The sequence below is a fragment of the Stigmatopora argus genome, chromosome 20 (genome assembly GCF_051989625.1).
Source record: "Stigmatopora argus isolate UIUO_Sarg chromosome 20, RoL_Sarg_1.0, whole genome shotgun sequence".
Taxonomy (NCBI): domain Eukaryota; kingdom Metazoa; phylum Chordata; class Actinopteri; order Syngnathiformes; family Syngnathidae; genus Stigmatopora; species Stigmatopora argus.
Genome location: NC_135406.1, coordinates 1,065,288 through 1,085,478, shown reverse-complemented (window position 1 = coordinate 1,085,478; position 20,191 = coordinate 1,065,288). Strand labels below are relative to the sequence as shown.

At 46.7% G+C, this 20,191-nt stretch overlaps 1 protein-coding gene and 1 long non-coding RNA gene across 6 annotated transcripts in view; one reads left to right on the top strand and one right to left on the bottom strand.

Moving 5' to 3' along the window:
• The window catches only part of LOC144066347 (uncharacterized), a 219,194-nt gene that overhangs the window by 1,162 nt on the left and 197,841 nt on the right, over positions 1–20,191 (top strand). Inside the window, exon 2 of the long non-coding RNA XR_013297521.1 lies at positions 3,869–3,975. This is a non-coding gene — a long non-coding RNA (uncharacterized LOC144066347). The remainder of the gene's footprint in view (positions 1–3,868; positions 3,976–20,191) is intronic.
• The window catches only part of pcdh7b (protocadherin 7b), a 68,009-nt gene continuing 57,157 nt past the window's right edge, over positions 9,340–20,191 (bottom strand). For 2 of the 5 annotated variants that reach the window (XM_077589797.1, XM_077589799.1), the window contains exon 3: positions 9,340–12,554. In XM_077589797.1, the coding sequence (XP_077445923.1) occupies positions 12,019–12,554 (536 nt within the window). In that variant the 3' untranslated portion in view covers positions 9,340–12,018. Of the gene's footprint in view, positions 12,555–13,512; positions 13,532–20,191 lie in introns of all 5 variants that reach the window. The other 3 variants (XM_077589800.1, XM_077589801.1, XM_077589802.1) reach the window with 3 other exon arrangements.

Here is a 20,191-nt window from a genome sequence, read left to right as displayed (position 1 = left end):
CGCCTAATAAGGTCACCATATGGCTTGCCTAATAACCGTTATTTCCGCCATTGAAACACAACATTTAGTTGCCACGGCACCCCTTCTGTCCATAATGTCAGTTTTTTGGCCGGCGTAAACTGCTACTAACGCAAGGAAAAAGTACATGGAAACGTCGTGCATCGTTTCAAACGATCGCAATGACGTCACGGGACGATAAATATGCTATATTTACAAAGTGACATTGCCACGCCCTCCTCGGGGACGCACTTAAGTTTCTGTAACATGAATTAGTCGGTTCGTGTTCACGGATGCAAAGCAGGCTTTCATTTCATCCAGATGGAAGCTTTATTCCATACGGAGCTGTTAGCGCACGCTAATCTTGGAAATTTAGATATTACGGGTAATAGCCGAGTAAATTGCATTCTCCAATATTACCTTTGTCAATCACAATGGCACAAGGCGGATGAATTGAGTGATTAGCGGCGGGAGCTGTTGGAGTGGAATGTCACCTCTGCAGGTGTCAATCTCCAAGTGCCCCCATGTAAGGGCCCCGCCCCCGGACCCCCGTACCAATCCGCACTGATGGATGACCACTCCGCGCCGGGGGTATTTAAGTTGGAACGATTTGGAGGCGCTCGGTGCTGAGGCTAATTGCGGAAGACGGAGCGGAGGCGTTATTGCCGATTCAATCCAGACTCGGCGGATGCCAAACCTTCATCTCGGGGACGCTTTTGTCCTCCTCTACCGCCCCCCCTCGTCCTAACTACTACTACCGAGTCCCTCCGGAACATTTCAGGCGGGTGCTAAACGGCGAGAGATTGTTTTTTTTTTAGCCTGAAACTGGAAAAGTTACACAACCGGCGCTTTCCAGTTTGCCTTATAATCGTTTCTCTTTGTTTTGTTTTATGCACAGGCCATTTGGTTGAGTGTCTTTCCTTCCGTCTTATGAAGATGATAATAAAAAATAAATTGCATTGCTCTACAGAGACCTTTGCGTTTCAAATCCTTGCTCGGCTAGCATCATTTTTAGCTCATTATTTTTATCCGGGCGGGCAAAAGTGGCGTTTCGAGTTGAGGAGGCAAAAGTAGTCACTTCTGTACTTGAGCAGAAGTTAAAAAATAAAACAAACAAAATAGAAACAGTTACGGACAGATCGGCAGTTCTTTCCCAGAAGCCATTTGGTTTGGAGTGAGGAGGTTGTCGGGGCGTGCGTTCCCTAATGGATCTCGGCATGGGGTCCCCCCTAAGAAAACGGCGAGTACAGTGATTAAAAGCTCACACAAACGCGTCGTGGAGGACACAAATAGTGATTAGCGCGTATTTACCCTGGATAAAAGAAAATAGGAGCGCAGCGTGTTTCTTGTCGGGCGCATTTGATTTTTCCACAATCATTTGGAGACAACAAACACTCTCCTCTTTAGCAATGATTACAAGGGCAAGACTAGAATTCTTGTCGGGGTGCTGGATTCCTTTCAGGAAAACACAAAATTTGTTCGTGGCGACCGTGTAAAACGCAATCGTTTGATGTTATTTACGTTTTAACGAGCAGACTTTGCCCATCGTCGAGAATTAGCCACATTCCAATTCGTCACCAGGTTGTTTAAAAGGAACACACCTGCTTGGAAGTCACCTCGTCTTGACTTAAACCTTTGATCGCGGCTCCTCGATGAAACAAGTACGGCCTTAATGAGCTCTTTTTCCGGCTCGCGTCTTTCGTGGCGACCCCTCGGGAGAACGCGGCGGGGAGGTGTCATTGTGGGGAGAGCCCCCCACGGCGACAACACAATTAGGCAAATGGCGCTCGCCCCCTCCTGAAGGCCAGCAGTCCTAAGTGGACAGTCAAAAATGATTGGAAATTGACTCGTCGAACAAAAGCGCCTGCCATTAACTCGTTTAAAGCCGGCCTAGAGTATTGGCACGGTGTGTGCTGTGGTAGCTAGTCAAATAACACTACGTGTGCCAAGAACATTGTGTTTGACCGTTTTTTGCATTTACTTCAACAAAATTCACAAGACGGTGCACACGGAGCAGTCGGCATCCAACGCCTCTCCCTTCGGCTCCCGATTCCGTGACGCCAATTATTGGAGTTTCAACAAAATGCACAATATGCTTTGGTTCCAGACGGGTTTATTGCAAAATTCGGCATCTTTCATAGGCTGAGCAGAGTACGGTGAAAAAGGACATCTCTTTTGTCATCGTTTTGGCCAAAACATCTTTCTTGGTAGGTCAGCCCGACTCCTGCTCATACAAACATAGAATGTTATCTAGATGCGATAGAACCTCGAGTGGGTTCCTCCAAAAATTGTGGGTTTGGGCAAAAAACAGAGTGAGGTTTGTAAGCCAACATAATTTAATTGTGAAGACGTCTGCATTGTTGCACTTAGACAAGACAAAACTGGATTATTCCAAGTCCCTCCGAAGCTCTTTTAGCAATAGACTGCGGCACCCTCATTGCAGGAAGGAGCGCTTCCGCAAATCCTTCCTCCCATCAGCTGTCAGGCTCTTTAACAAAACAAATGGCTGTGTTAAGACCTACCGTATGCATGCATGTACATCTATGTGTATGTATGTATATATGTGCTTATATATGTATGTATATGTATGTATATATATATATATATATATATGTGTATATGTATGTGTGTGTATATATATGTATATATATATATATATCTATATGTCTAGCTATATGTCTAGCTAGATGTCTATCTAGATGTCTATCTATATGTCTCTCTCTCTCTCTCTATATATATATATATATATATATACATTTCAGCAACACGCGTATTTATATATTTATTAATGTATTTATTTATTAACTTACTTATTACCTATCTATTTATGTCTAAAATGCCTTTCCTATTTTTGTATCCTCACCCTCTTGCTACTGTGACAACAAAATTTCCCCAATACGGGATGAATAAAGTTATCCAATCCAATCCAAAAAGTGGCTAACACCATTAAAACACAAAGGGGACACCAAACAATTAATTAAAGCAACATCATGAGACCCTCTGAAAATAAATCACCTTAAAGAAATACCTGACCAACACAGATTCCTAAAATACATTCATTCCTACACTAATAGATGGAGAAGGAATGGTTTGATCAGGTTCATTCCCCCCTACTCCAATTAGTGAAATGGACTGCCCTAATTCCCTTTGGAACTTATAAAATACCTGTGTTTCCGCCCGGGACTCTTTTACTGGTGCACTCAATCAAGAGGCGGTAAGGAAATGATTGAGTCATGTTCATTTGTTCCTATGAAAACCACAAAATAAATGCTAGATAACGTTGTCTGTCGTGTGTCTTCATTTCTAAGTAATTAATCCTGGGAGATGTAGCAATGGTAGGATTGTTTGCTAGGCAATTGAAGCCAACAAGGCCTCAATCCTTTGCAGTCCTGCTGTGACTGTCACACTAGACGAACGGGTGCCACAATATTCCAGAATAATTCAACCGTGTATAGTCAGATGTGAGTTTGTTTTTAGACATCTCGGCAGTAGGGTGATATACATTTCAATATATTTTCCGTGGTTGCCATGGTAGCCGTATGGTCTACAAGTGGTCGTTTGCCACAAAAAAAATGTGGTACCTGCAGTTCAGATCTGCAAAAGACTGTCATAAAAACCCTGATTTAAAAATAATTGAGAATAATCACAAAATTATGTAAGCCCTCATTTCCTCGGTGACTCGATTTTCAACGGAAAACCAACGGCGTTCTGATTAATTGCAAACTAAAAATTGCGAACTGAAAAAAGATGCCAACTCATTTGATTTTTTGCAACTGTTTATTTTCATTCTCTGGTAACAATGACAAAATGGTGTCGGATTCATCAAATGCCCAAATGTTTCAAGTCCTTTCTTTTCCAATTCCTCTCCTAGAAAATTCCGCCCACGGACTTTGATAAAGAGCACCCGTTTAACCCCTGGAGGGAATGTTTGGAATTGTTTTCAAGACAAGATCGTCTGAAGCGGGGACGCCTCGAGTGGTAAGTCCAAGCGAACCGCGGGTTGTCGAGAGAGAATGCCGGCGCTAGCTTTTAACTCTATGGGGAACAAACCACTTGTCTACTTCCCTTCAAAGCCCGCCCACTCGATTCCATCCGTCGCATTAACACAAAGTCAAATCTGCCTTTTGTCAAATGCCAAGCCAATTAACACATTTCCATCACGTCTTCGCTTCACAAATGGTGGCTTTCTCATCTTTTGTGTGGAAATAGGCGAGGGTTCGGCCCCGTGTGAGTCCGTTCGTACGTAAAAAAACGCGTTAAGACCGCGGGATGCCAACAAGCCAGGCGTCCAGCAAAAATAGCGAAAAAAGAAAAACGTCCGCCGTCAATCTAGGGTATCTTCAGTTGCTCTAAAATCTGGCGGATCAATTAGGAAACGAAAACAAGTCATCAAGTTTGGTTTGAACGGACCGTGAAGATTTCTCGGCAGAAACGGGCCTACGTTTTCTCTTGTTTTGACAAAAAGGAATCATTTTTAGCGGCGACTGTTCCTGTTTTTGCATTTCACCGTTCAAGATGATTTATCTAAACAGCCCGCCGCGTGCGAGTGTGCGCTCTGTGGCCCGCAGCTATTTTCCACATGGGCAACCGTGAAGTCATATTGACACTAAACATATGGTCGGCCCCGTTCGGAGATATACTCGTAGCCTCCCGACGTTTCACTTGTCTTAATGAATAATACCACGCTGCAGTCTGGCATCTGGAATCGGAGAAATGTTTCGACAGCACCTACCACGTCTTCCTGGGTGATTTAGCTCTCCGCCGCCGTTCGCTTTGCAGTTCCTACTCGGAAAGTTTCGGCCTGAGCAGTTCGTTAACTCAGGGGTGGCCAACTCCGGTCCTCGAGAGCCGCTATCTGGTCTGTTTTCTGTATCTCCCTCCTCTACCACACCTGAATCAAATGATCAAGTCATCAGCAAGCTGTCCAGAAGCTTGATACCGATCCCGATTATTTGATTGTGGTGTGTCGGTGGAGGGAGGTATGGAAAACAGACCGGATAGCGGCTCTCGGGGACCGGAGTTGGCCACCCCTGCGCCGTGTGCGGTCGATTGGTCGCTGGTCTTTTGGTCGCCGGTCTTTTGGTCGCCCTGACCGCGACAACAGGCGACCAAAAGACCGGGAACCAAAAGACCGGCGACAAAACAAGGTAAAACAACACGGTCTACGCATCAATAAAAGCCAACAATGGCCATGAGCAGTTTCACTGAGCCGACATGTATAAGAGTTTGTATGTACATGCGTTGTCCCTTTAAGAAGCGACGTCAGTTCAGTCAGGGTCTTAACGAGTTCTCCAACAAAAAACATTAAAAGTCCGGGAAATTTGGAGCTTTTCTTTACCCTAATAATTACTAGGGCATTAAGTATGACTAAATAGTCATTCGCAGTTTGTATTTAGGGAATTTGAGCAACAATTTAAATGCATATTATCACTTACCTTCCGGGCGACCAAAAGACCGGCGACCAATCGACCGTGTACCCCCTGCGCTAACTCACCATGGCCGTGTGCTCACGGTCATCAGAACGGGTCGACCCCGCCACACCGAGAACCGGTCCGTCTCCCGGCGTACGTCTGCTGATCGACGGCGGGGTGCGAGGGTTGTCTCCGAGAAGTTTGGACGTATGTCGGGGTGCGGGTTAAGCGGCAGGACAGATGGTCTGAAGCCAAAGTCACTTTGCTCAGTCGGACCATTGTCAGCGTCTCGCCGTCAGGGTGCCGAATGCGCACTTGTCGTACGGGGTTTTGCGGGAACCAGTGTTCTTTTTCGTAGGGAGACATTTAAATGCCAGTAAACACGAAGAATCAAAGGTCACAGAAGCGACGGTGTATTGGATTTGTTGGGTTGCAGCCGCAAACGTAGCCCCCGTAGGCTGAGCCAGTCGGATTAGCTGGGAGCGTCGTATCGGCTCATCTTTCCAGAAATACACTCTTGCAGATGTTCTCCGTCTTGACATTTCTCCCCGGGAGTTGTGATTGACAGATTGAGACTCTGTTTTTTGGAGCTTTTTTGTCTTAAGGGTGGGCCGTGACAGACCGGGTAATATTTCTCAAAAGTTTGTTGAGAGATAATGATTTAGAAAGTGGAGAAAAGGCACATTGTGTGCGCTCCCATTTGAGATTTTCCGTCCTCGCCTACCCACAATTAGGCGAAATTAAAGCAATTTTCACTCGGCTTGGCCCAGTTGTCGATAAAAGATTACACGGCCGAGTGTTGCAAAGCGCGCTATGCGCACGCAGTCGTGAGGCGTACGGATAGATATTGATGACGGCGCGCCACCAATTGCCTGTAATTAATGCCCAGGTTACACAGGAAGGACGTTGACAGAAATGTGGGTCATTTATCACCAGCGGGTTGGCTCATTCTCCCCCATTGAGCCATCGGAGGAGGAGCGGGGCCGGCTGAGCGGAATCTTAATTGCCAGCTCAACACGGAATGCCCCGAGACCAGGGGGTGGGGCGGCGGGGGTGCCAGAGCGGGAAGCCAAACAGTCGGGCCCCATCATCATTTCGCCTCCCGTACCGCCGGTACGCGTGGGGCGCCACGGTAAAGCACACATGCGGGCTAGATAAGCGAGTGAATGTGGCGCGTTGGGAGTCCGTCTCATCCGCCGTGAGACTCGGGAGTAGATTACATAGCGCCGTAGGAAATGGTTCCCATTCTAGAAAGGAGATTGAGCAGCGTTACGCCTCCAGACAAACATTGACACTCCGCCCGCTCTAGCCGACGTGGGCAAAATGAAGCGGCCCAAAGGCAAGATGCTTTGACAAAGAATGTTTGTCATTTGGGAGACCATGCCGTCTAAACGGTGACACCCGCTCGTCGTGGTTTTTTCAGTGCGCGTGTTCGTTGCGGCGGATTTCCGATCATGGCGGGGACATTCATTGTCGTCGCTAGATGAACATGATGTCAGTTCCAAGATGGAGATTAGTTGTTGTTTGTGGAAGATTCGCGATGTACGCCATCTAGGACTAGGGCGGAATGTACCGTATTGTAGATGACAAGTCGCATTTGTGGGTACACGGTCTTTTGGACGTCGGTCTTTTGGTCAGCCGGTCTTTTGGTCGCCTGTTGTCGCGGTCGGGGCGACCAAAAGACTGCGACCAAAAGACCGGCGACCAAGAGACCGGGGACCAAAAGACCAATCAACCGCACACGCATTTGTGTGTGGATTTTTCCCCCCAGACGTTTTTTTGCATGTACTAGGCCCCCACCGAAACCCAAACTTTGCCGTCCTTGGAGGTGTCGTCTGTCTTTTTTCACCCCCGCGTCGACTGGAGACGAGTTGTCACAGGCGCCGCATTTTGCGACGGTCTGTAGCGGAGGCGGTGGGGAAACAGTTGCGAGCTTGGCCGGAGTTTGCACGCAACTTCACGGGTGGGCTGCCACGGCCTCGTCCCGCCTCGAGCCCATTGGCGAGGCAGCAGACAGCAATCTGGTGCGCCAGGTTGAAGGCCTCGCACGTTCTCCTGCACGTAAACGCGTTTCGAGGAAGTGACGCGAGGCCCCGCCCCCCCTGCTAAAGGGACTCAGCCGTGATCACTCAGTTCTCATTTCAATTCCTGCAATTTTGTGAATGAATGTGTAAAAGCCATGACTTGATGTCAGTGGCGCTGAAAGGGCTGAGGACGCTAGCAAAGTCTTTTGACTTGACGCGCACAAATGCGTCATCGTGTGCGGGGATTAGGACCGTTCGGCATCATCAAATCCCCACGAGCGCTTCCCTCGTACGTCGGCACGTTAGCGACTGCGCGCCAGTGCCTCATTAGCGTAGCGCATTTCCTCACCGAGGGACGAAGGAGACAGCCGGTAGAGGGTCTGGAAACGGCGGCCGAGCGGCATGTCAACAACCTGGCCGCCGAGACCGCATGACAAGCCGAAAGCGCAAATTGAAGAGATGACATTTGATGACGTCCATTGATGTTATTTGAGACCCTCTTTAGGAACGTAATAAGCAGCTTTGCAAGGTTAGCGAGTTTTACAACAAAAGTCAATTGGGGTTTTCTCCCGTTTTTCCTTGAATACAAACGTTTTTCGTCCAGTAATCCCGAAAAATGTGACGCTTAGTTTCTCCGTCTTTTGCACTTTTGAAGTCTTGACTCACCTGTTAGACGTCCTTCGCCGTCATTGACAGCCAACGCGTTCGTATTCTACCGACCCGGTTTTCTCCACATATAAACTCGGTTGTTTGAGGCGTCTCTCTAGTCCAAAGATTGTACACAGAACAAGGTTTGTAGCTAATGTAAATACCTAAACATGTATTATTCATGAACAAAGTGTCACCTGCAGCGTGGTGTCGGTTTGCAAATTTGCCGGCCGCGTGCGGTTGGTTGAAAAGATCACAGAAGGATCTATAGTTGCCAGTATTTGTTTATGTATGAACACATGTTACAGTCACGTACGCTCTCATTAAATACCTTGCTTGGCGTGCCAAAGTCGTCGAATAAGAAGCAAATATCACGCGGTGTTTCGCGGCGTCTCGCGGCTTTCGCCTCTGGCTTGGATTTACACACCAAAAAAATAGATCACCTTCATAAAATTCATGAGTAGCCCACGGGAAGGGAGTAAAACTGTCAATATGGAAGAATGAGTGCCGTTTCGCAAACGCTATCAGAGGCCAGATGCTCAAGGTGACTCGGGTCGAAGATCGGATTACGGCGCGCCTTTACATTTTTACCGTTTTACGACTCTGAGGTGTCGGTTTGGTTAGGTGGAATTTGTCTTTTGCTTAGTTTTGGGCAAAGCAAGGTGACCCCGTTTCGGACCTGGCCTCGTACCCATTTGCTAGCGAGTCGTTGCCGTGTGACCGATTTCTGCCACCAGCTATTTCTGCGCCTTAATTATATTTATCTGATTCACTCACTGTTTTATTCATTCTAAAAACATCATTTGCATTGATTGCCCACACATTAACATTCAAATTAATTCTAATTTGTTTTAATTCCCTCCTCCCTTCTCATCTTAAAAACATGGCCACCCGCTGCTTCTTCCTCCGAATAACCCAAAGCAAGGAAATGACTGACGTTAGCATATCAACACCCGGTTTCTTAGAAGTGCTAATTAAAAAAATGGCCATCAACTCTTGCTAGTAATAGCGGCTAATGCAACCTCTATGTTATGTCTGCAAGGAGATCTTGAGAATCAAAATTTATTCGGGCAACATTTCAACTGCGAAATTGCAAAACTGTAAAGAGTTCAGTTCAGTTGATAGATTAAATGTAAAGAGTTAATAGATTAAATGTAATTTTCCAGCAGTAGCAAAAAAAAAACCAAAAGTTGTCTATTTTATTTTACAGAAAGCAACAAAGCTTGAAGCAAAACAGACCAAAGCAAAGACACGGTGAATATTTACCATGTTATATTTTAATTTTTGCAGGGACAAAATGGCAAGCGATTTATTTACACAAACCTGTACAAAAGCAAATGAACTGACATAAAATATCTCATAAATAGAAGTGGACTTGCGTTGGATACACGTTGCCATGTTCAGCTAAGCTGCGTGCATAGTGACTCGGATTTTGAACCATGACACGTCATGGTTCCTCCATTTCTAGGTCAACCTCCAAGTCGCAGGACAAATAGCAATGGTTAATATTACAAATCGGGTTACACGAGAGTTGCGTGGAGTGGAACCGTTGCGTTATTTACGTTTTTTTTTTATTTATTTTCTACCACTTTACCTTTCTACGTCTCTATATTCAATCCTAGAGCGTTTTTCATGCAGACAGCTTCCGATGCCTTGTCACTTCATAATAAGGGAGCAAAACGGAATATGCTATTGAAATCGGTCAGTGTGATTGACAACTCTGTAGTCAGAAGAATTATTTAGGGTAAAAATATTTTTTTTTTACTGTAATAACTGCATAAGTTGATGAAAAAAGTGATCGTTTTGATTCGTTTCTGCGCCGTAGGTTTATGTTGCGTGGCGACTTATCTCACCCAGTAGCCGTTTTGCATCCTTATTTTACAAAGTATCAGCACTTAGGAGTTAAGTACTGTGTATTTTTAGAATATAAATAAGAATAAGGTAAAGATTTGACCTCGCCAATGTCTGAAACGTGATCGCTTCAAATGGACGCTAGAAAGAACGAACCGCAAACCATAATTCATTCGTACCGGCGCCGATTGCCGTCGTAGCCGAACATCAACGGCGAGCGCGCGTACGAATACACCGTGACGTCATCGTGACCTTTGAACCTCACTCGTTAACACAGGAATGGATTCAAGACACGCGTTCCCAGTCCGTCCTGGAAAAAAAAAATCATACCGATTGGTATAAAAAGGCACAATTGCAATTTTGCATTCACTCTATCTTTTTTTTTTCTGTCTTTGTTCAGAAGCGCTAGAGATAAAGGGGCTGAAAATACAGAGTGCAATCCCACCATCATCTCTGTCGTTAAAGTGGCGGGGGTGAAACCCGCTCGTTAAAACGCTGGGAGAATTTAGGGCGATATTGTAAATACCCAAAAAGAGAAACCCATGTTGGCTACTAAGTTGTACTACACGGCTAATGTTTCATTAGTTATAACGTAAGCAAGCAACAAGGTGGATTCCAAAGTTACAGCGCTATTTTTTTGTACATTTTGTTTTGTCTTTTTTCTAGTTCTTCTTCTTCTTCTTCTTCCTTCTCGTTAAGCGAAGTAAGTTCCATAAAGCGTGCAGTAAAAAAGTAACTACTCATGTATACAATTGATAAGTATAGGAGCACTGTCTTCTGACCACAGGTAGTACTTACAGATTATAGAGAGCCAGAATGCATAAATTGCAACTCCGATCAATCCCAAAGGGCTGGACTAGCAAAATCCCAAATAAAATGCGCTATTTTTTCCGTTGAGTCGCTATTCACAATAATCCCGTCCTTCGAGCACGCTCCGAAGAACACCCGGTGGAATGTTTAAGTTCAACGTCTGGGATCAAATGCAAAGAATTCGAACCTAAAGTCAATCATCCGTTGCTATTTTTTTTTTCGGATTATTTTCCGTTCGCTTGAGCTGATTGTTTACATTCGCGCTCAAACGACGAATGCTCCGTTGCGTGGAAGAATTTGAAAAATTAAAAACCACGGAATGGATGTACCAAGTTGACACCATGATAATTATTGCTCAGTCTGCCCCGCGCTCACATCCAAACCGTTAAACCACATATCTCAAACCGATTCCACCGAGGGCCGCAGTGGGTCCTGGTCTTTGTTCCAACCGATCCAGTTCCGACATTTTAACCAATCAGGTGTCTTCTAAAATAAGTAGCACCTGACTTTAATTAACTGATTATACTTGCAAAAGGTATCCTCTTGTTGAGTTGGAATGAAAACCTGCACCCACTGCGGCCCTTTGAGGACCGCTTTGACACCCCTGGACCGTTAAACAATAAAAAGGTCGAATGATTTCCGTTTCGGATCCACCTGCCTGTACACGTGTGTTCTGGCCCGCACAAACTGGCTTACTGGGAATATATCGGCCTCGTTAAATTCACGCTTGGAGTCGTCGGCGTGACCACCGGACCGGATGTTCCGCTCCGTAAGGGGTCGATCATCGCCGAGAAGCGTAGAGCGAAGGGCAGGGAAAAAACTAAAAAACAAAAATAAATACAGTCCCGAGCGTTTCTGTACAATTTTTCAACGCGGGTACGACAGAGGAGATTTGACAGCCGACTTCTCCTTTCTTTTGGTCCAAGAGTCCTTGGACAACTCGGATGAGTATACGATAAAAGTCATCCGAAGCAAAGTTCCCTGTTCTCTTAGAAAAAGTCTTTTTTTGTTGTTGTTGTCTTTGAATCTGACTGGAGTCTCTGTGACGATGGGTGGGTGCATGCACGAAGCGTGTGTTTGTGTGGAAAACAAGTCGGTTATTCTACAGGCGGGCGATCAGGCAGCAGAGCGCGTGGCGAGAGCCCGACTCGCCGGATTGACATCCCAGTAGTAGCGCTTCCGAGAAAAGAAAAAGGCCACCGTCTTTATGTTATTCTGGTCAAAGTCTTTGGACTGGTTAAAGTCCGATCATGGGGCCGAGTCGGCAGGTTTGCGGTTCACAGGTAGACCTCCCGTCGCGTGAGAGTACCGCAAGAGGCGGGCTTGTACTCCCCGGTGGCCGCCATGGGGATTTCCTCGGTGGGGTGGCTCAGCATCTCCTCGGCGCCCCCGGGCGAGCCGTACGGAGGCGAACCGTAAGACGGGGAGCCGACGAAGGCCTCGTAGGAGGAGGGGGAGGAAGCCATTTTCTTACCCAGCATGTTGCGATTACGGTCGCCCAAGATGTGGTCGCCGTTGGCCACGGCCCCCACGGCGCCCACGGCGGCCATGGCGCCCATGGCGAGGGTCTCTTGGCTGCCGGGATGCTCTTGGCTGCCGCCGCCGCTGCTACTGCTGCTGCTGCTGCTGCTGCTGTTGCTGTTGCCGCTCATGAAGGTGGAAAGCTTTGGCTGTTGGGGGGTGGTGGTGGACTTTGATGGCCGCCGCTCGGGCGACGTGCGGACAGGCATCCAGCAGGAGTCGGAGTGGCCGTACTCGTCGCATTCCCGGGTGCACTTGCCGGTCATGGCTACGTCGGGCAGTGGCCGCGAGTCTAGATGGAGAAGGAGAGGGCAAAACAAGGCGTCAGGCCATTTTGGCTCTTTTTGCAACCACATTGGAGATTTCATGATGAATGAACATCTAACCCTGGACTGTGTTCAGTGGTGACGGTGTGTGAAGGTGGTGGCCGCAATCTTTCCCCGTGTGGCTGTGTTTTCAACTTCCACAGTTGTTGAACCATTGGTTAGTTATTCAATTTCATCTTCCCTTTTGAAACGTGCCCAAATTCTGCACATGTGCTGAACCCCGACTAACCTCCCCTGTAAATGTTTTCCTGGAGGGAGGCTTGCTATCTATCGGCTTCTTCTGTTGATCCCGCTTGCGATTGCCCCGTTAATCCGGAACAAATAAAAGCAATGTTTTGTTTTGGGTGTGTTCCGAGAGAAGACACCAAGTCCAGAGAGACCACTCCCCCGCTCGGACCGCAGCCCCCAACTAAAGAACGCTGGCGCGAACCAGGGTTTCAAATCATGCCGTGCTTTGCGTCGGAAACGAGGACCAACCGAAGACCTCAATTTGCGTTTTCTCGGTGCTGGCTGTTTTTCAGAGATCTTCCTTATCTGCTGATTGACAGCTGGCAATCACGTCTTGATCTAAGTAGCTTTAAAGATTTGTGCGGCTCAAACGTCCTGCTATTCTCTTAATCCACCAATTAGGGTTTTAACCAATTACCTGGCTTAGCCACGGCCTGGAGATTAACGATTGTGTTATGAGAGCCTTTATAAGACTTTGCCGTGTCACCGACGAGACAAACAACAAAGCGGGACGGTGGACGTTTGCGACGCGGCGGAAAATAAATTAGTCTTTGGAGTTTCCGTGATGTTTGATGTTGGTTGCTCATGAAAGGATGCATGGGAAATCAAATCAAAAACAAGCAGCGGCGGGCGGGGAGTGCAAAGCAAGCCAAGCATGCCTTTGCCCAAAACAAAAGAGTTGGTTTGGTGGCTTACTTTTAATGCTCTTTTTCTCCTGTAAAAGAAAGAATACAGAACAGACATCACTTGTTCTGTTTGTCACAAAGCATTTGCTGCATTTTATCAACCAGGGATCGGTCATCACGGGACACAGTCAAGAATAAGTCTAGGGTTTGTCTCGAGTGCCATTCCTTTGTCGGTAATCTGATCCGCCAATGACCCAACGAAGACTCCGCTAGCCACTCCCGCTCGATCTCAAAATCCAATCGTTTTTAGCGTTAGCTGATCCGCCGCCACCGGTGTTGACCCGTTTTCCGTCCCATCCGTTTGAAGTTCATTCGCTGCCACCCTCCCGATTCAAATGGATTGGACATTTTCACTGGAAATTGGCATTGGAAGAGCTTATGAGTTTTCAAGTGGCCATGTGAGCAAAGTAAAAGCGAAAAGAAGTCGAGAAAATCAAAGGATGAAATGTAATGACATGACAAATGATGCCCCGCACTTTTCCCCGCCCCGCGCGCATAGACGGCTATCACCGAGACAATCGGATACTGATTATGCCGCTCACTTGAACCCGCGACCGACCCATCGTCCGACCCGCCAGGCAAAACGCTACTTTCTAGCCCACGGCGCCCTGCGACTGATTGCTCATCAAATTGCCATGTCGCATATACACAAAAAAGTCATTTTGTACCTAGCGTAGTCTCGAATAGGAAACGGGCCGCTTCTGTTTCGTGCCAATTTTGTGTTGATTTAGTTCAAAACGTAACGTGAATTTGAGACCTAACGAGAGCTAATTCTTCCCTAAATGGCAGCTATTTTCACCCTTCTGCTTGGAACTTCAAATTGTTTGTCGCTGTTGGGGTTATTCTGGGATACTATTGTAGATGTATGCATTTTAATTATTTTTTATAAGAGTGTCTATCAATCAACCTCCGGGATTACTCGCATATGTTTCTCAAATTATGACGCTCGGTTCGCTTGATATGGAATTGTTTTGCCGAATGGAGGCTCGTTTGTTTAATTTCCAATGAAGTTGTTTTTGGGTTCCGACCTTAATTGTTATTAATGAATACCTGATATGCGATTATTGTTGCAGTTGTTTTTGACCTCGATGGTGTTATTCGGTTAGCTTATGCAATTGTTTGAATCAGATTACCTTAGATGTTTTGAATTATGCGCGACTAAATGGACAGAGGAGGATGCCGTTCTTCAGAATCATCTTGGACGAGGACGAGTCGGGAGTGATTTTCCTTGCAAGTTGGTAGCTAGAGTATGCCAAATGATGTCCCTCTGTTTTATTAAAGACTAATTAATAAGCCTATCAGTTGCCAATAGATGTAGTTCATCAATCCAGTATTGTCGACCGCCTGACAACATCGTCCTACGCTACCGTGGAAAGTAGTTCCTTGCGAACCGTTTGTAACCTCTGTGCCAATTTAGAATTTCGAGTGTAGTTTCAAGCTCTTTAATAATTAGGACAGGGCAAAGAGAGTGCTCTTTTGTCACTCGCACAATCAGCCACTATACGACAAGGTAGGGGGGGTGCCGCTAAAAAGCCGAGCAAAGAGGGCTCTTCTTCGCCAGGCCTTCTCTACCCTCGGGGTCGAAGTGCTTTCAGTCATGGGGAGGCGCTAAATTCATAATGGCCTTCAAGGCAGCCCATTTGCGACCCCTTCGGTCCAGAAAGAAGTAAGGGAGGCGGTCTCAGGGAGGAATTATTTGTTGCCAGGCGGTGTTGGCCCAAAGTGGCCGCCCTCGCAAAAAATAATGCAGCCTCGGCCGTCCGTCCGTTCGCACCACGCCAGGATGTGGGGTGACGTCGCGAGGACACGGCCAAGGAGAAGTAAAGGGGAGTGACAAGGAGCGCGGTCAGGGACCGGGTGATGCGCCGCGGCGGATTGAGCCGAGAAGACAGCGCGGTCGCCTCCGGGCCGTCACGGGCCAAACGCGCCGCCAAAAGAGAGCGGCGGAAGGAAGGCAGGAAGGATCGGGGTCGAACTTTGACAAGAAATCGCACCACGCGGCCAATAAATCCTGACGTCTTCTCATACGTGATCTTATCAATCCGTTTACGAGCACTAGACAGTTTGGGGTTGCGCTTAACTCTTCGGCCGACTAAGCTCTGCGTTAAAAAGGAAGGTATTGGGTTTATTCTGGGATGTTACTATATGTTCATTAAGCATTTAATAGGTAATGAAGCTATAAATTAATTTGTGCTATACTCTATGTTGGGACTGAGTAAGCTCGAGGACACTTTCCCCCCACAGCTGCTTTCGAGGCCAGTTCATTGTTTTCAGGACTATTGACTGAATAGGACACCATGTTCCAAGCCGAGACTGTTGATCTGAGTTGGCAATGAACATCTACAAGGGACTCTTAAATTGCTTTGACTTGGATTCCGGCAGATGGCGATAATCGAATCAACTTCCGAAAATACTCGCATTATTGTTTAGAAATACGGTCGCTCTGTTTACCTTATAAAGAAATTATTATGCTTATTCGTGCAAATTCTTACGCAGTTGTTTTGGTTTCCGATCTAACATGAGATTGACGTGGCAGTTGTTTTTTGACCTTAATGGTGTTATTCGGTTAGCTTATGCAATTGTTTGAATTAGATTACCTCAAATGTTTTGCTTATGCGCTGACTAAATTGACAGAGGAAGTTTCCGTTTCTTTAGAATCATCCTGGACGAGGGCGAGTCGGGAGTGATTTTCCTTGCAAGTTGTAGCCAGTGTATGTTAATGATGTCTCCCGGTTTTGATTAAAGTGTATTAATAATAAACCTATCAGAAGGCTTTTGGCATTCGGGTTGACTTTGGCGTCTTAACGCAACCCTGGCACTCGGGATCGACCCCACTTTTGGAAAGACTTGTAGGACATTTTCCGAATTAGATCCCACAAATGAATTTGTGAACAAACCCTCCACTGTCAAACTGTATCTTTGATTGACTCCAACCCCGCCCACGTCCCAAGAAAGCTCTTAAACACTTTAACCTCCAAATGCAATTTACCCACGACCGCCTGATTCCGATTTGAGGGCAAAGTGCAAGGCGTAAAACGCGCCTTTGTGACAACAAAGCTGGGCAAATGAGCTCACGATTGCCTCCGAGCCCGCTTCAAAGGCCTTGGCGTTCACACGGATCCGTTTGCCGCGTCGCCGAGGAGCGCCGCGTGAAATATTTATCCCGCTAAAACCCACCGCCGCAAATCACCAGTCATACCAGGAGACGGGTTACAGAGTCCAGAAAATGCCGCGTTTGAGTTCATTTGTTTCCCGTCAGCCGGAGACAACAAGACACACTTTCCTTTGAGAAGACAAAGAACAACATGCATGGAGGGGCGGCGTGTGTTTGGAAAATGGCAGGGCTTTCTTTCTCTTCTACTTTGGAGCTTGTGTGCATGTTTGCGCATTTTCCTTTCCAAAAAGTCCTGCTTTTAGTGAAGGTTTTTCTCCTTGATTTTCTTATCTGCCTCACCCAGGTTCTCTGGCACAATAACCACTTTTAAGCTGTCAAATTCTAATTTCTATTAGACGTCGCCTTGAAAATGAAGCGGAGACTACGAACGGGTTTTCGCTAGCCGCCTAAATCGACGAATCTCGCGACGAGTCACAAAAAAATGGAACATTTGACATCTGCTACGGGTGACAGATGCTCTGTATGAAATAGTAAAACTGATGAGTTGCGAACAAATAAAGCCCCCCTCCCAAACTAAAATGTCCCCAGGGGTGAAAAATCATCCGGCGAGATGCGTCTCGGCTCGCTTCTTGTGTTTTTCCCCGCGCCGATTTGATCTGAAAAGTCTCGTCTGTTATGATATTGTAATGAGATGACATTTGCCCCGGGTAACCTCAAAAATGATCACACGGGTTCCCTCAAGGGGCGACCGACGCCGACTGACAAAAGTGTTGAAAATAAACCTCGTGATGAAAGCGCTAAAAGGATGTGTCACTCAGCGAATAGGTTCATCTTTAACGTATCCTTGAGCCTGACCGGGGTGCCCTTGTCGAATCAAACCTCCGGCGGAAGGTGCCACGAGTCCTCCTCTGATCGGCAATTTCATTTGCGCTCTTGTTTGAAAACACGCCGAGTATCTCAAATTGCTCTCGGCGGGAACGGGGGTCTTTGATTCCTCAAGCGTCTTCAAACCGGATAACGCCGAGGTGTCCCGTATTACGGGGAGATTGGTCGACCAAAAGACCGCCACCAAAAGACCGCCACCAAAAGACCGCCACCAAAAGACGGCGACCAAAAGACCGGCGACCAATCGACCGCACACGTTTGAGCCGACTTCATTTTGCAACCCGCCGGGGACGGTCCTCTTCTGTAATCTGCTTTTGCGGATATTGGTCAGTCGGCACGCCGTCCGTCGATATTCGATTATCGGAGAGCGTTTTGCCGTTGATACGCACGCCGGCTCGCCAGGCGGTTTATCCGGGCAATATCGAGCCCATGCCGGAATCGTAGCCGCTGTATTATTTAGAGCGCCGGGAGGCCAATTTGTCACTCCGGTGGGCGAATATCCTTTCTGAAATGTATTTTTCGCAGAGTCTGTCGGCGAGATCAAAGCGGCGGCCGCCCGGCGATGGCCCCTCCCCTTCGTCTCTTTCCCCGAGCCGATTCCCACTGACAAAATCAGTCAATTCAAACAGAGCGGATCCCCCGTTGAAACAACAAAAGGAGCGAAATAGATTAGACGGAAGAGATTTATATCAAGCTTTGGATCTACGGTAGATAGGTAGGGACGAAACATTCTTGGCTTTGTCCAATGTCCAAAAATAAGTTTCCTTTTACCAGAATTGTACGCAGAATACGAGAAACGACATGAATGGCGCTGTTGCAAAAAGCCCGCTCCATTATTTATCAGCCGCAGCCCACCCTAGACCCTTTTTAGCAGAGCTCTTGACCAATCGATTTTATCCGCGCTTGTTTTTTTTTCTTCCCGTTCTTTGATTCGAAGGCTTTGGGTTTTTCCAGCAAAGCCGACAGAAGCGCCAGCGTAGGCAAATCTCTAAAATATCCCCAACGATTATCCCGCGGCGTCGGACGCTGGGCGAGAATTGAAGGACGATACGGCGGCGACGGCTTGCGGCTTTACCGTTTTAGATCCCAAGTCTTAAACGTCACAGTAACGCGGTGCAGAAATGACGAGTGCCGCCAAATACAGAGAGAGCGCCAAAAACGTAATCAGAAAGACCCCGTTTTTTGAAAAAAAATATATTCGAGAGAAAAAAAGCATGTTGTTTTGCCTCTGTCTATCACATCTGAACATTTAAATATGTAAACTAAAGTGCAGTTCAGTCTTATTTCAATGCAAAAAACATCGTCTTATATTCGGATCAATGCGGTAATTTTTGGTAAAACGAGCCAGATTATAAAACGACCCCTTTTTGAATAAAAAAAAATTTGTACGCCAAATTCAATTTAATACACAAAATAATTTAAAAAAGATTGTAACAATATATTCAAGAGAATAAAAGCATGTTGTTTTGCCTCTGTTTATCACATCTGAACATTTAAATATGTAAACTGAAGTGCAGTTCAGTCTTATTTCAATTGAAAAAAAACATGGTCTTATATTCGGATCAATACGGAATTTTTTGGTCGACCAGTGTGGCTTACAAAATCCGTAAATGTGAAATCCAAGTCTATTTCAAAGATTAAATTTGATTAAAATGATTTAAAACATCTTTGGGTACCATTGATGGCCTTCGACGTCAAGCAGAATGAGCGGCTTCTCTGTTAGCGAGCAGACAATTTTTTTCTCCAAAAACCTTAAAGCGGAGCAGATAATGATGGATTTGAGGACTTTTCATTTGTTTTTTTCCTTTCCTCCCTCGACTCAGTAATTGTCTTTCGCCGGTCGGTCCGTTTTTCCGCCTGACGTAAGCGCGATGTGGGCGCGGGGTCCTGCCCTTTTTCATGTTACGTCTTAGGAGGAAGACGCTTCTATTTTTCGACTGCCACCAAATACAGAGAGAGTGCCAAAAACGCAATCCGAAAGAGCTAGTCAAATTCTTGGGAATTTAACTTCCTCAATAATATTGCCCGCTCCAACCGGGTAACTACTTTAAGGCCAACGTCATCTGCAGGAGACTTGCGTACCGGGTGAAACATTCCAAAGGTTGTAACTTGGCAAGAACCCGCCCCCACTGGGATTGAAGTCGGTCTTTTAACTGGTCCGGTGGCCCCGTCCCCTTCAATTGCCATCCACGAGAAGCGTTTTTGTGTGTGTGTGTGTGTGTGTGTTGGCAATGACAGCGACACAGCCCAGAAATGCACCTGACCCGCAATGTCCTGTCAAAGCATCAGAAACAGGCAGCCTTTCGCTCCGTTGACTTCGATGACATTTACATACCGCACTGGCTGGTCGTGTAGAAATCCCCCCCGGGGCTGTACCAGACCTCAAACTTAGGACAGGTCCCCCCCACCCAATCAATCTCTCGTCTCTTCCTACCTTACCGCTATTCCCTCGGCCAAACATGTATCTGGCCCCACCGCAGCCGGAATACGCCGTGGGCTTTCGTAGCGTGAAAGGCACATTAGGAAAAAAAAATCAAACAAAATAGAAACGGGGCCCCCCGTATCCCCCCCTCCGCCCCATTGTCCGTTGGTCTGCGCCTCTCGCTCGCTTAGCTCTTTCTTATCTAAGCCGACATTGATGTTTGCGTTCCCCCGTTCTGTCTATCAAAGCTCACCTGCTCTTTTGTCT